The sequence below is a fragment of the Enoplosus armatus genome, chromosome 6, assembly GCF_043641665.1.
Source record: "Enoplosus armatus isolate fEnoArm2 chromosome 6, fEnoArm2.hap1, whole genome shotgun sequence".
Classification (NCBI taxonomy): Eukaryota; Metazoa; Chordata; class Actinopteri; order Centrarchiformes; family Enoplosidae; genus Enoplosus; species Enoplosus armatus.
In genome coordinates, this window is record NC_092185.1 from 25,121,593 (window position 1) to 25,137,378 (window position 15,786).

Below are 15,786 nucleotides of genomic sequence, written 5' to 3' on the forward strand. Positions count from 1 at the left end.
TTGAGGTGTTTCCTGGGAGATTTTCCCCCATTCTAACGAGTGGACTGGATGTTCGGAACATAAAACTCATCATTTCAGCTCGAAACTCCTGTCAAACTTTGAAATGGTGGTGGTGGTGGTGGTGGTGGTGGGGGGGGGGTATTCAACTTTGTTTGAAGTTATGAGAAACTACGACTACGACTAACTTTACCTCAAAGAAACCCAAAATGGAAATAAAGCAGCGCCAGTAAGTCAGTAATCAAAAACTGTGCCTGGCCCAGTCTCCAGGCAGTTAACCTCGACCCGAATTCACAAAAGCCCGAGCGAGGATTTATCATCTGTTTGGCCGAAACAATAACAAGAGGCGCAGTGGCAAACCCCAGCCGCCCCTTAAAATGTTCCACATCTTTCATACATTACGGGCATTGTTCAACTTTTCAATCCCATTCACACTAGTTAGACCCTTCCCCACTCCCCCACCCCCCCACCCCACCCCTTCATAACCCTTCAGCTACAAAGTTAAGCCAGAAAATGCAGTTTAGTGTCGGCTCTTCAACATCTAGCGCGCGGCACCGCACCGCAATTCCTTCCTTCACAAACCGGTGTTCCCTAGTTCTTCGCCGCTCTGCCGTTCCCACATCAAAGCCGGCGTTTCACCCCGTTTCCCCCTCATTTCATTCAGTCTGTTCACTCACTTGTCCTTTCTGGCTGATCCCTCAGCCTGTTGGGTCTCGCTTAGGAGACCGTGGCCCCTCGTTCCGCCTTAAACAAAAGCCAGTTTACTTTTCCTGTTAGAATGAGATGATGATTTGGCCTAATTGAGCTGTCAGCCGACGAGTTCAAAATAAAAACTGTGACGGACACTTCCCTCCCCCCCCCCCCCCCCCACACACACACACACTACTATTACTCTCACTTTCCCCACTTTCTTGTCCAATCCTTGTCTTGTTATCCTTGTCCCCAGGGACAGAACGTAGCCCCGATCTTCAGTCCAGGCTGTGGCATCTTCTTGTTGTGGGAACATGAGCGCGTTAACCGGACAGTATGCGAGGCAAACAATGCCCCCTCTGATACTGCGGTCTGCCGTGGCCTCTAAACTTCTGTTCAGTTTATCTTAGGGACATGCTGCCCCAAATAACGGGTGGAAGATAAAGGGGCCTATAGGGGGTCGGTGCCGGTGCTTGTGAAAGGGACAGAGAGTCACGCTAGGGGGATGTACATGTATCAAACCCACCCCGCCCCAAAGCACAGCCTGCTTGCTCTGTTGTTTCGGTGCTGCCCGAGTCCTTAACAATGCTTAAAAAAAAAAAGAGGCAAAAACTGCAATAAACACACAGAATGAACAATGTAGAACATGCAGTATGTTGTTTATTGGCATTTGAATGCAAAACGCTGCACATTTAAGCTTTCGTTTTGACCTAATCAAAGCTCTACGTGGAGGCGTAAATGGTTCCGAGCCACGCCGCGTAACCTCTGTGTCCATAATCAGCCAGGCTCCGTGCCAGTAACTCGACGTATCCCGAGCCACGGCCTCCGACCCGTAAGGGGTCCTCCTTACGCTTCAAACTAGGAGCTGCCCCCCACACCTGTCTGACATCAGAACGCAGTGATTGGCCAGGTGTGCAGAGGTGAGAGAGAGAGAGTAGCTCTTCTTCTTTTCAGGTATACCGCAACATCCCTCAAGAGTCTCAAGACTTCTCAAGTTTACAACATCTCAGGATCCGGAGGTGTCAAATCCTCAACATATATGTTTCCCTACCGGGCCATTGGTCGAGTGGAAGAGCTGTATTGCCTCCGCTCTTTAGCCTTAGACTTAAAAACCTGCATTATTGCATGTGCCAAGCTTGCCAAGCTTGCATGTGCGTCCTCTTGTGCGACCCAATATAGAACAAAATGGACACCCGCTCCTCAAGATCATCATCATCATCATTACTCAATAGGGGTACTTTTAAATCCAGATTCGTAGGTACATGCGATCGGATAATCTACAACCTCTTCTTGTCTTTTTAGCTTAGTTGTTAAAATGCCAATGGGGAACTTGGCTAACTATAGCTAGTCCCCCCTCCTCGTGCCATCAGTCTTCACCTGCTCTGTCCAACGGTTTCGGCCTTAAGAGGTCTAGTTTTACGCGTATATTTGGCAGATCTGTGGAGAAATTGCAGTGTCGATGAGGACTGAGTGAGCGATTACAAAATCCTGTGCGTTCTTTTTACAGACATGTCACACAACAGCACATGCAGAGAAAACAGCTGCTAACAATCGGAGGACAGGCAGCAGAATATACAGTATTAGTTCAATCAAAAGACGAGTCACAAAGTTGTGCACGGACAGGGGGGGTTCGGAGTTGCGGGAGAACACAACTAATGAACCACTGTGTTTCTGGAGAGTTCAGTAAGAGTAGGGACGGAAGGCGTGTAGATATGTATCCCTGTGACAACAAGGTGGGGCTAGAGGGAGGGCTTCCAGGGCCTAAAGGTTCCTCTCCAGAAAGACAGTTTTTAGGTCTGCAGGGCAGCTGAGGGTGAAGACGGTGTGGGAGGTGTTTCGTCTTTCCACAAGGGCGGCAACAGCCTCGCCCAGGTCCAGGTGGCTCAGGTAACCGGGTGCCAGGCGCTCTGGAGTGGCTACACCCGTGTTGATCGTCACCTGCCGGGAGCAGGAGAGAAAATCGGTTCTTCATCAGTTCATCTGCTTCATCTGACCGTCACCATGTAAGTTAAGTGTGACCTGATCTTGCTTTACCTTAAAAGGGTTCAGGTTTATCGCACCTTGAGTCTTACTTTTGCCATCTTGGCCATCGCTTACAAGAACAGCAAAAGCAATTGCGGGGATCTGGGGACACGGTGTAACATCGGTAAAACAGGTTTTCCTACAGGGCGCGAGCAGTCAGACCACCAGACAGGTTGTAAACAAGCTAACCCTTTATCCAGACTATCTGGAGGCCAAAGTCGAAGTGAGCACGCCTGAAATCTAGTCAACAATCCCTCATCGCGCCCAAAACTGTGATGAGCACAGAAGGCGATCATTTTCAAATCTGTGTAAGAGTCTATTCATGTTTCGGTCTGTGTTTCTTGCCCTGTGAAACTTCTTTTTAGAGATGTTGCCATGCCCCAAGACACATGTAATTAACTTGGTGAGTAAAACTGCTCTAGGTGTGGGAGCAAGACTCAAACTGAAGGATTTCTTTTATAATCTCGAGGCCAGCCTAAATGAGGACTAAAAGAACAGGTCCGAGGCCGTGAGTCCGAGGCCGGGCGGAAATTGCGTTAATTGAAGTCTCGCCGTGTAATCCCATTAAAGCCCCACCTGGTTGAGTTTGCAGGGCACCTCGGGGTACTCCTCCCGTAGCACCTGGCAGAAGGCCAGGGTGCTGGCGGCTCCTACTGTCAGGAAGCCCGTGCCGGGCATCAGCAACTTCTCGCCTGCTCCACCTGTGGCACGGAGAAGCAGAGGGCATACAGCTACATCAACACACACTAGCAGTCCCGACGGACCAAGTGACTTAACGTGAAAGGAGTCACTCGCGGTGTTGAACCCACTGAGAATCAACACTCGACTTTGGCACCTTTCGGCTAACTGTTATGGTTTTTTTTCCTGCCCTCATCTTTACTATTCTGCTGGATGTGTAAATATAAAACAGTCTGACATGTTGCTGTTTGACATATAACGACTTTATAAGTTACATCCAAAATAATATGATTGTTTTGCTGACCTCAAAAAAGAAAAAAAAAATATACGGCTTCAACAATTCTTGCTTCCTGCTTGTTATCGGTATTCTCACTTTGCCTGAGCCTTCGTGTATTTGGCTTCTGCATGTAGAAAAAAAACGTGCACAGATGATCTATCTGAGCGGACGGAGGCCGCGCTGTCGGTAGAAATAAATGGCTGAAAGGAGTCACCTGTTATCAGGGTGTAGGTGCAGCTGGAGTCGTCCCTCACCAAGGGGAAGAAGGCCTTCCATGACACGAATGTGCTGAAGAGCAATGTCTCAATTACCTGGAGAGGTGATGAAATATGAAATAACGTGAAGTTGCTTACCACAACTACCACTCAGACTACTCTTACAACTCTAGTACAACCATCACAAATGTACACATGCTTACATGAATGCAGAGAGTATTTAATGGAAACCACCGGCAGTCTCGTTTATTGGTCTAGCCGATATCTGGTGTGTGTGTGTGTGTGTGTGTGTGTGTGTGTGTGTGTGTGCTCACCCAGTGCAGGTCTTTGAGAGACTGGGTGTGTGGGGGTCCTCCCTGCCACCAGCTGAAGCCCAGAGAGGAGACAATGTCCGTCACCTTACCCACCGCCTTCAGCAGGGCCTGCTTCGCCTGCTCTGCTCCCTCCTCTGACCCTGGAACGGAGAGAAGGATTCAGGAGGGAATGGTTCCTAGAAAATGAATCCTACTGACTTTGGTGAGCTCCTGACTTCCCACCTAGCCGCCATCAGCGGGTCAAAGTTGTCATTTCTCCTCTGAAATATCTCCACATCTACGAGACAACTTTCCACGACATTTTGTGTGGAAGTCAGTGATTCCTAAAAAATGAATCCTACTGGAGGCAGCCATCTAGATGAATGGAAGGACGTGCAACCCAACTTACCCACATTCCCCACTATAGTGGTAAGTTTATCCTTCGTGCTGGGAGAGACGAACGATTGGAGCCTCTCCAGCCGGCTGCTGTCCCTGGAGATCACTGCCACTTTGAAACCTTCACACACACACACACACACACACACACACACGATACTACATTAATCTACAGTGCAGACGGACAAAACCAGCACTTTTAACGCATACAGTGGCACTAATCCCTCTCACGTGAAAATGAACATTCACTAACAGGCCTACAATTGTCCCAGTCTGTTTATCAGGGTCAACAGAGGGATGAACGTGACAGAGAAAGCAGATGGTAACTTTCTGCTCAGTTCAAACAGAGAAAGCTATGGACGTGCAACGTAAATCCAAAACCAGTCTCATTCACTGGTTCATGAGGTTCAGTCTTTGGGACGTGAAGCAGCCTCTAAACAGGGATTACACTCAACTACCTCCCACCGTAAAATATCGTTTTATAAAAAAAAAGATGATGATGGGAAATACCGTAGCATGAAAAAAAACAAAAAAAAACCCAAATATGATCAAACCAAAAAGCACAAGTTATCACAAACTCTCTCTCACACACTTAAAAGATACAGATATTAACATTTTGTAAAGGTTAGTGTCTTGCTGTATAATAAGATGCTACTGTGTTATCAGTGTAAATCATTTTGGAAATGAGATCAATCATGTTGTCCACACTGTATGAAAATGTAATACTTCATGCTCACATTGACATGCATTGAATCGAATCCAAGAAGCATTTTCTTTTATGACTGCACACACATTATGTCAAAATAGCACGTTCCGTGGTTCTGAAGCCTGAAATGATTCATGATCTGGACTAGAGGTTGAATCAAATCCGTATGGGTCCGAACAACCTTTGCCCCCTCAAAATATCTGTCATATCACAGTACTTTCTCAGCGGCGACTGTTGATTGTGTGAGTACTAAACATTTGGCGGAGGATTTTACGCATTTTACGCGCAGCCGAAAACCAATTCTTGAACGTTTTCTGGCACATTACGCACCAGTTTTCTGGCACATTACGCACCAGAACGCACAGCACAGTGGCGCACAACGACTTCACCTGAGTTTTTTTTTTTTTTTTGGATATGTCAGCACAGCGCTTGGAGATAAACCCGGATTTTTATTTTTTATTTTTTTTTTACAAATTTACGCACGCAGACGCGCCATCAACATCGGATTAATAGCCAGTCATTTAACAATTCAAAGCCAGAAAATGCTCATGAAGTACTAAAAAGAGACACAAAAATGTAACCCTAACCCTAATTAATTTGGAGGTCAGAGTTCACATAGTAATAACTGAGAATATTTCTTTGAAGTGTCCCCTGAGCAGAGTGGAAGGGTTTTCTTTCAGTCTCCGGGTGGCCCCTGGGCAGCTTACCTTTGTCCAGCAGTCCTTTAACTATCCCGGAGCCCACTGTCCCCGCTCCTCCCAGAACTAACACAACTCTGTCTGAGTTTGACATGCTTGGCTGCAGTTGCACAGGATGGAGGACGGCGCTCTTGATGTCCCCTGGAAGTGAAGCTGCAGAGTTGTGCGAAGCGTCGCGTCCAACCCGGGATGCTTTTAACTACATTCAGGGGCCACAGTTCCGCCCTTCTGCCTGTGTCACTCAAGCCACGCCCGCAGGTCAGCAAAACAGGCTCACCGCTGTTTTCACCTCACGACTGTGTTTATGTGTGTGTGTGTGTGTGTGTGTGTGTGTGTGTGTGTGTGTATGTGTGTGTGTGCGTTTATTCGCTGATTAAAACCGATGACAATTACAGGCAATCAGTTCACGTAGAAGCTGACGAAGGAGGGCGCTTAAAAGATCAAATGCTGCCATCTAGCGGATGTGACGCTTGCGACAACATGGGTAGGCTGGGTATAAACTCAACACGCTTGCCTGTGTTCATTAGTCATTTTTTTTTCGATAATTTTCCTAACATTTCTAGTTTCCGTCTCCCCCCCCCCCCCCCCCCCCCCCTTTATTTAGTTGTCAATGTAGTTTTGATGCAGCATTTTGAGTTGAAATCGTCCACCCACTGAAAGACCCCGCTCCCCCGGTCCGCCCCGGTTCCCGCTACCATGCGCACCCGCCTGAAAGCTGGGAAAACCCGTGCCACGTGACAATGTTTACTTTACCCCGGACAGTCTATCAGCCATCAGCTGCACGGCGGAGACTGTGCGGCCGGAAATGTTTTACACGATTTACTGATAAACATCGGAGTAAGCGTCAGGCACAGGTGGGTTTGGGTGCCGCCAGTGGGCCAACCAAATCTTACATTTTGATCAAACTTTCAGCCGTTAGGTGCGAGGCGACGTTAGCTTAGCTCCCACACTCGGGGCTGAGGTTGTCATTCATAATTCTAGAAATGGAATTTAACGTTGCCTTGCGTACCGGCAAAAGATTACACCTGCTAAAACCCTAACCACAACGTTTTCTCAGTCAGCTAGAGTCGCTCTTTAATTCGGCGTGTGTCCTAAACAACGTGAAGCTACTCTTCGTGTGAAATTTGCTGTCACTTCCTGGGTCTTTCCCCGCCACAGATTTTAAACAGGTTGGTCGGCGGTGGAGTGCGACCTGGCCCAGTTCTAAAAGTTCACTTGTCGTTTCGTAGATTGTACGTTAACCGAATTGAAGAACGGCTCTTACATTTCTGTACACCCTGTGAGTGGTATTTTATAACACACAAAAAAAGCAAGAGAGTTCTATATCGGTACATATTTACAAGAGATTTGGTGTGAAGCTCTCGCCGTTAAAACCAAGTAACCTAGCAAAACTAGCTAGCCTGCGTGGAAACAGGTTAAGGGAAAGCTAACGCCAAACTGAGTTGCGGACGACTATTGACATTTCGTGGACTGCCAGTTTATAACTGTTAGTAAAACGTAATGTTATAAGTGCGCTGGCCCACACGTTAGTTTGCTCAGGGACCTTTTACGTTCCCTTTTTTCTTTCACTTTCACAAGTTTCACTTTCAGTCACAAGTGTGTTTACGCTCGACACGAAGTTTAGCCAACGTCGTTGAATACTCTGTGCCGTTAGAGGTACAGCAAATCGCTGTGGTTTGCTGAAAACCACCATGTGTATTTATTTATTTTTTTTGTCATTGAAGTTTATTGAAATTTAGGTCTAGGTGTACTTTGCTCTGAACTCCTGTGTTCAAAATATCAGAATCAGAAGGTTGAGGAACAGAGAAATTGTGAGAGAATTGAGTAGATTGAAATATAAATATATATAAATATTCATTCTGAACAAGTGCCGTAGTTTCACCCTTCATTCCGGTGTCCTACTTCTCTCCATCTCAGCTGAAGGAAAGAGATGAGCATCTCGAGGCAGAGAGCCAGAGATCTTGTGACCGCCTACGATCACAGCTTGGAGCGGCAAATTGTGGGACGGGGCTCCAACCTGGCGTGTAGAGACGAGGAGCTGTGGAGGCAGGTGGAGGGGCCGCTAGGGGACGGAGATGCTCAGGGGACCCACTGCCTTGGTCTGGATCCGCTGAGGGTGATGGAGGAGTCGCTCAAAGCAGCAGCAGCAGCAGCCAGCGCTGGGCGAGTCCAGGCCAGAGGAGGGCTCCAAGGCCTGGCTAAAGCTTTTGAGGTCCTGGAGCAAGTGGCCCTGAACCTCTACCTCGGCCGCTGGAGGGGGGAGTACAAAGTAGTCAAGGTGGGCTGCCAAAACGAGCTGAAATAATGGGAGTCATTCTGTCACTGTTCATCATGAAGTTTTTCCTTTCTTCTCTTTTCAGATGTACTCCGGCGTGTTCACCCACTATATCAAACCGGTGCTGTCGATGCCGCAGATCGAGAATCTGTTCGGCCTGCTCGGGTACCAGCCCAGCCCGCCTCGGCAGGAGCAGCTTCGCCTCCAGCCGCCCAGGGTCGGCCCCGCCTCTCTGGACGACCTCCTCCGCTTGTCGTGCGCCTTCTTCCTGGCCCGCTGCGAGTGTCGCCTCCTTCTGACGACTCTGGGGAAGCACTCTGGCGAGGCCCAGTGGGAGCTGAATCTGGTGAGGGAGAGGCAGCGAGGGCACAGCCTACAGGTAAGCCTGCCTGGTTTGATTTTGGCAAATCAGTCGGTCCACCGTGGGGTGAAGTCTGTTTCAAAAATGCAGAGTCTATGCTGAGTCCACTTTTGCAGGCCCCCTTTGTGATGAGCCTATTCAACCCAACTAGTGAGTCGGTCAACTCATGCTGTGCTGCCAGACATTATTCAGACACATTTTGTCATTCCAGTGGAGATTGTAAAGTCTCCAAAGATACAAAGAACAGGGTCCCGTGGATGTTGAATGCTTGCTTTTCCAGCATAATCATGTAAACCAAAAAAATCGTTTAATATTTGAAGCGAAACAATCCCGTCGTCATGTTTGTTGGCCTCAGCAGGTGTTAAATAATCATGATCAAAACATACAATCAAAGTTAAATACATACTGTTTGCTATTTTTCCACAATTGCATTTATAGTAACAAATTAGATGTGATAGTAAAGGCTTTGAGCGTCTGGAAATGTAGGTACCTTGAGAGTGCTTGAATTTTACTTTTAGACATTAGTGCAAACATTACTGCAAGTAATTCAGGCTGATTTCAGGAAATGTGCGTAAATAAATGCTCCAGACATGTAAAATGTCTCCGTCTGATGGAACGGCGCTGCCATAGACATCCAGAAAGAGGATTTAGCTTTGATACTCAGCCCTACACCACCCCAAATAACACCCCGCCTAGACCGGCTGAACGCTGCATCAACAAGATAGAATCCTAGTGGACAGGACATGCATCTAAACCGTTGAGGATTCATTGTCCATGCGTCTTCAACAGGTCGCCCTGGACAACACCAAGAAGACGCTGGAAGTCAACCAGCCTCTGATGGAGCCCTTTGGAGAAGAAGCGGAGGTGGATCTGTACACGGACGACCAGGTTAACGGGCGGCACGGGCGCGCGGCTGTCGCTGACGACGAGAGCCCCCGCTCTTTGACCTGGGCGACTCAAAGACGCGTGTCGCCCCCTGCCGTCAGAACGCACGGCAACGGAGCGACGTCCCTGTCCGCCGCGTCCACCGGAGAGGACGTCTGCATCTCCACGCTCAACTGCCGCCTGACCCAGGCGTCGCCGCTGGAATCGGACACGACCAGAAGCTCCTTGGCAGGCACGAGGCAAGACGGACGTCCCGAGGAGGCGAGGTTCGACGAAGCGGAGTCCCGCAGTCTGCAGGTGGAAGCAAAGGGGCTTTGCGAGAGCGCGGCTGAAGCCGACCACTTTTGCGGTTGTCTCCAGTCGACTCGTCTTCTTCTTAAACTCTGTGTTCAATGCAACGCCTTTCACGATGTCACCTGTGCCTTGCTGCAGCATTGCCTCACAGCAAGCCACCATGTGGTATCCCCCGACATTACCACAGAAGAGATGGAAGCACAGGGAGCAAGCCTCAGAGCGAGCGGTATGAGCGCATCGCCAACCCTCAGCAGCAGCAGCAGCGGCGCAGCGATGTCCTCCTTAGCTCTGTGCAACGACCCTAAATCAATAATTCCGCCTCGTCATCCGATCGCCTACCATGACTGCTGCGACCTCGCCCAGCTCGACCCTCAGGTCCTGTGTTTCAGCTGCGGCGTCTTCCACTCTGGCTCCTGCAGAGAGATAGTCTTCTGCCAAAAGCACCACACGACCAGGCAACTGGGAGTGTGCTCCTGTGGGAGGGCGTGCTCCAGAAAGCCTCTGGTTCTGTGCAGATATTGTGGAAGTGAGTTTTGCAGGGGTTGTTGGTACAGAAATCCTGTCGAATGCCCCTGCGGCCAAACGTTTGACCAGTCGTCCACTGTGTGATCCGCGTTTGAAAAGTATTGCATTAACGAGGCACTAGCGACGAGCAAAATCACAGTGCCTTAAATTTTTTTTTTTTAAGTACAAGTACAATACGTGAGACGCTCAAATGTTGCCTTGAGACAGAACTGAAGTGCATGACTAAGTGCTCCAGTATTTCTACTTTGGTCCTCTTCCTGAGGCTCATTACTCTGTCGTCCAGTTATTCTGTAAGTGGCCATATTTACCATTAAAGTCTGGTGTACTGTTGAAATTGTGGTTACGGTTTGTGCTTGGGTCACTTAAGTGTAACTTAGTGTGAAAGCACAGGTGAGTGTGTTTTCATCTGTATCTGTTTACCTGCACACAGGCTGGAGAAAAAACAAAAAAAATCAGTTATCACATTTAATATATTATCGAATCATGATTACCGCTAATGAAGCCCTTCAGAACTAAAGTTTTCATGCAATCATGTTTGGCCTTTTTGCAGTTATTTGCTGTGAAAACTAACTAGGGCTGCAACTAATGATCATTGTCGTTCTCTGTTAATCTGCCGATTTTATTTTCTTGATTAAGCGTTTGTTTAATACAAATGTCAGAAAACAAAGGCTATCACAGTTTCTTCGAAGCCAAGTTGCCGCGTTTTAGATTGCTTGCTTTACTCAGCCAAGTCTAAAACCCCAAAAGTATTCGTTTTTTTTTGTCACGGAGGATTATTGAAGGACTATTTTTGACGAGGTTTCCGTCCACGTCGCTAAAAGTGCTTTTAAAACGCAACAGGCACGGAGTGGCAACGCAACGATGTATGCATCAGTGGTTTAATGCCTTTTGAAGCTTGTTGAGATCATAGCAGGTTCATTTCATTTGATGTATTGAATCAAAAATCTAACCAGTTGCTGTTTAGGGACCAACTTGTACGCAAAATTTCACTTCGCGTCGGACGTTCTGTGGTTTGAAAATACCTCGCAGACAAAACTGCAAAATAAATAGTATGATTGGTACGAACAAATGTTGAGACTGACATGCCGGAACGTGAGGATGTCAGGACACTGTGTGATTTTTTTGAGGCGTCATCCTCCCTTTACTTGCTCTCGCAATATAATGCAGATTTTTCAACTCGCACTTGACACAGAAACTGCTTAAATGTCCTACATCTAAAAAAAAAAAAAGTATCTTTCCCCCCTGGGTCATGCCTGCACGTGTCCCAGACATGTCCCGAGACCCCTGTCCAGACTTCATTAAGGTTGTGTAGATTCATCCATTTTCATGTAAAACAAGTGTCTGCTAGGTTGAGCACTTTGAAAGATGTTTTACGTGTATTAAATGTCTTTACAAGAGAGAAGCATCACCCCCCCCGATTTGCTAAACAGTACCACAGCTTGAACATATCAGCCTCTTCCTTCATCAAACCTGGCTTGCACTTTAAAGTGACATACTGTTGTTAAGATCACCGCTTTGGGGTTTCTGCCCCTGCAGCTTCTAGCGATCTCGAAAACAGTTGAGGCAGTCCGCGGCGATCCTGACGCCGAGCTCTTTATTCCAACCAGGACCGGAAAACCAAAAGGTATCGCTTTCTGCAAGCCGGCAGACTTTTCACGCCAAAGATGCGAAGACGCAAGCGCTTTCATCGACACGAGGTAGGCTCGGTCGGAGATGGTGCGGAGCGATACTTAAAACCAAAACCGCTTGTTTGTGGCCTGTCCTGAGGATCTTCTATTCATTGTGTGCCTGCCAGTTGATGTTGACGAAGGTCTTGCTGTCCATGCGGTCGATGTAGAGGACCCCATCCAGGTGATCCATCTCGTGCTGGAGGATACGAGCTGGCCAGCCGCTGGCCTGCCACGTGACAGCTTCACCCTTCTCATTCAGACCTGCAGGGGGTGGGGAGGGGGGGGGGTCATGCAGAGGGATGAGAAAAATCCACCGACACGCATTAGCAATTGGCCTTTAATGTGTCTACTGATAAGACACGGATATATTCATTTCCCATGAGCAACTCGGTGTAGCATCAGCACCCTCATTAAGACCTTTCAAAACTACTCCATTTTGAAATTTCTTGTTTTGGGTAAATCACAAAGCCAATTTTTATTCCATGTGTTTTTGTTTTGTTTGGTTTAGCCTGAACAGAACCTCGTTTCTTGGCACAAAACGGCAAAAAATTGAAAGGCACTGTTGTAGGAAATGTAGGATTAAGCTGTAAACGTACGCACCGGACACCTCCACAGACAGGTAGCGGGAAACCGTGGCGGAGAAGCCTGAGATGCTCTCACAGGCCTCCTGAAAGAGCGCCGTCCGTCCGTCCAGGACCCTCAGCTGGGGGTTGACAAAGATCCTCAGGGGCTGGACGGAAAGGCCACGGGCCTCCCTTGATGCAGGCGAACTCTCTTCCAGCATCTTCTCAGGATATTCCAGGGCCAGGATGCGGAGTGGCACCCCAATCTGGGGCGCGCTCAGTCCCACACACTCGAGCTTCCGCATCACTTTCACCATAGTGTGGATGACCTGGTGGATCTCGGGGCTCGTCACAGCTGCAGGGTCAACGGCAGCCGCGTGCGAACGCAGCACTGGGTCCCCTACCTGGCACACGTGACTGTACGGAGGACAGGGAGGGGATATGATCTTGCGTTTCATGTACTTAAGATACGAGCGCATCTTGACGTCGCTGGAGTAACAGCGACTACAGAGCGCAGACGAGCCGGGTGGGACACGTGGAAGACAAGTGGAAGTCAGCGTTGTTGCACTCAAGGCCCCGGTACTGCGGCACGGGGCTTTGGATGCGTGAAGTCTGAGCCCCATCCTGGAGACTCGGAGTAGAGACGCACATGGTTTTGTGTTCATGGTGGAGCTGCAGCTGGGATGATGTGACACGTGTCGGTGGGGGGTGGGGGGTGGGGGGGTGATGCACTGTGGGAAAATCAAACAAAAGGACATTAAGTTCATGTAAGTTCTTAACCATCGCTTCACACATTATATGTCCAAAAGTATGTGGTCAGACACACAATACACCTGTATGTGAATGCCATGGGCTTCAATCTGCTGCCATGACATATATATATATATATATATATATATATAAACGCTTAAAAGCTTAATGTCATGCCATCAGAATAATAACTAATATAATATAATAATAACTAATAACTACCAGTTTTTGTCATATATAAAAAAAACAGACAAATCCAGTACCACGGTGCCTACTACCAGTTACCACTAGGGGCACCATTGTCGAAACATGTTACATTTGAGACGTCATTAGAACATTTAATTATAGTCATCACATGTATATCTTTGACGGTTTTACACGAGAGCGTACAGTACGTGGTCGGTTTGGCGTGGCGCTCCCTCCGTTCAACAGAAAACTCAGCTTAGCAGTTACGGCAAACACCGCCGACGGGGTAGGCAGGTGCGGCGAAACACGCGCACCGAGTCAACAGCTACCACAAGCTACAAAGCTAAGTCGTTCGGCATTTGGTGTAGATATATTCAAAACACGTGACTTATACAACTAACTAAGCGCGACATTAGCACATTTAAAGACGCTGCACATCTCCGCTACCTTACACTAATGCGTACGCGTCCATGCTAACTGAAAAGGAGCACATATTCCGGACGGAAGGTGAAACCGGGGCAAAGAGAAATTCCGGGCTCCGTCAAACTAGTTCCAGGTCAAGAGAGCGTAAACTTCACAATAAAAGCCTGCAAGCCTTATTTGCATTGTTATCTCACGGGCACAGTTCCGCTCAAAACCTTTATTTCGACAAGGACCCTTTTGAGTTTGACGAGGAAGTAATTAGCGTCGCTTCACACCCTGAACTTGCCGGTACATGTCCAGCTCGGTGGGTGACCACATCCCATTCATGAATAAAAAGGGTCCAGCGGGCCGATACCCGGCGCCGCTGTCCCCCTTCACGAACCCCGCGGAGCTGAGGGTCGGAGTACCACCGAGCACCGGATGGACGGACTAGAGCTGCAGCCTGCCGGTAAATGTTTACGGAGCTTGTGGATCATAGAGTACATCTGGGCTCACAAGATGACGGATGTACAGGGAGGTTGGTTTTCAATTCCGATTTTCTATATTTTCCCCGAGTACTTTTACTTCTGAAACTTAAAAGTAGGTGACGTTGATTGTATTGCTGTTACTGTTAAGTAAAGAATGGGAGTACTTCCTCAACCACCTCAGTTATTTTTAGGGGCATTATACTCAGCTACATACATACATCAGTACATGTACACCTCTACTGTGATGTGTTGTACTTTTTACCCCACTGCATTTGTTTTGACAGTTATAGTTAGAATAGAATAGTTAGTATAGAATTTTTTTTTACTTCACACATTAAGAACTGACATACAAATCATATGATGAGTTCATAAATTGTGATCCACTGTTGTACATTAAACTACCCAGCAGTATAAATACATATACGCTATGTTACACATGTAAAAATCCAATGAGATAAAATACATGTTATACTTTTGATTTTGACATTTTGCTGCTGATACTGCGATACTTTTACTTAAGTGAAATGCTGCATGCAGGACTTTTACTTACATCGTAGTATTTTTTTCCCCACTATGGTACTTTTACTGAAGTAAGATCTGAATACTTCCTCCACCACTGGTGAAGTACTCATTACAAAACCCGAACCCACCTGCACTTAAGCGCGTTTCAGGTTAAATAACGAACGTAGCAGATCGCTCAATTGACAGTTGCAATCTTCACAGCTGTGGACCCTTCCTCTTGGCCCGAAGTGGACTCCCAGCCTCTGAGCCTTGAAGATCCATGGAGGCTGCGCGTCGCCTCTGCCCAGGTATATTCCATCGTGAAGAACAGGGACATGGCGCGCTATGAGAGAGCGGTGGGCTTTCTGGAAGCCACTTACAGACTACTACCCGCACTGGTGGCTCCAATCAAACACATGAAGATTCTGTTTGGCCTCAAGACCGTGGTATGGGTGGTGGTAGCATTCATTCATTCGACAAGCACGTCAAAGTGTTGTTACTTGCATCTTCCAGCTGCATGTTTATGCTTTTATATTCAGTTTCCCTCTCTCGGCTGTTGTCTCTCCTTCCAGGTCACCATGTGGATGCTCAAGGAGGGTCGAGGAATGGTTGATACTGTGTTTAAAATCAGCCAGTTCTTCCCAAGTAAACTACCCCAATACCAAGATCGATGTGTAAGTGTCCAACTTTGGAACTACCATTCCTATTTCTGTAGGGGCAGCAACCACTGCCAGACCTATAAAATGACTTGGTGACGTCAAAGGGGGTCTCTTGTAGCGACAAACCCACAAAGAAATATCACCCGACTCTGCAGTTCCCCTCAACTCTACAGAGCATTTTAGCGTCTTTTAGCTCACTGTTTTGGTTGTACTATCCGCAACCTTTTGTGGCTCGTTTTCAGCACTCTTATCAAC

General features: G+C 47.7%; 3 protein-coding genes across 4 annotated transcripts; 1 reads left to right on the forward strand and 2 right to left on the reverse strand.

Moving 5' to 3' along the window:
* Positions 1 to 1,327: 1,327 nt before the first annotated feature.
* LOC139286620 (peroxisomal trans-2-enoyl-CoA reductase) lies at positions 1,328 to 6,130 on the reverse strand. Its single transcript, XM_070907491.1, has 6 exons — positions 5,982 to 6,130; positions 4,582 to 4,689; positions 4,194 to 4,333; positions 3,879 to 3,975; positions 3,286 to 3,410; positions 1,328 to 2,625 (listed from the first exon to the last, which is right to left on the reverse strand). The coding sequence occupies exons 1-6, from the start codon at positions 6,064 to 6,066 to the stop codon at positions 2,449 to 2,451; spliced, it is 732 nt and encodes a 243-aa protein (XP_070763592.1). The 5' UTR covers positions 6,067 to 6,130; the 3' UTR covers positions 1,328 to 2,448.
* A 602-nt stretch (positions 6,131 to 6,732) lies between these two features.
* Positions 6,733 to 10,628, forward strand: spata2l (spermatogenesis associated 2-like). 2 transcript variants are annotated; one of them, XM_070907832.1, is made up of 4 exons: positions 6,733 to 6,826; positions 7,890 to 8,250; positions 8,333 to 8,626; positions 9,398 to 10,628. In XM_070907832.1, exons 2-4 carry the CDS (start codon positions 7,903 to 7,905, stop codon positions 10,394 to 10,396), a joined length of 1,641 nt encoding a protein of 546 aa, XP_070763933.1. In that variant the 5' UTR covers positions 6,733 to 6,826; positions 7,890 to 7,902; the 3' UTR covers positions 10,397 to 10,628. The 2 variants fall into 2 exon arrangements, with proteins under 2 accessions (XP_070763933.1, XP_070763934.1); XM_070907833.1 differs by having other exon boundaries at positions 6,742 to 6,826; positions 7,896 to 8,250.
* Positions 10,629 to 11,726: 1,098 nt separating this feature from the next.
* On the reverse strand, positions 11,727 to 13,210 carry pdf (peptide deformylase, mitochondrial). The gene is made up of 2 exons (XM_070908025.1): positions 12,583 to 13,210; positions 11,727 to 12,243 (listed from the first exon to the last, which is right to left on the reverse strand). The coding sequence occupies exons 1-2, from the start codon at positions 13,208 to 13,210 to the stop codon at positions 12,086 to 12,088; spliced, it is 786 nt and encodes a 261-aa protein (XP_070764126.1). The 3' UTR covers positions 11,727 to 12,085.
* Positions 13,211 to 15,786: the final 2,576 nt, after the last annotated feature.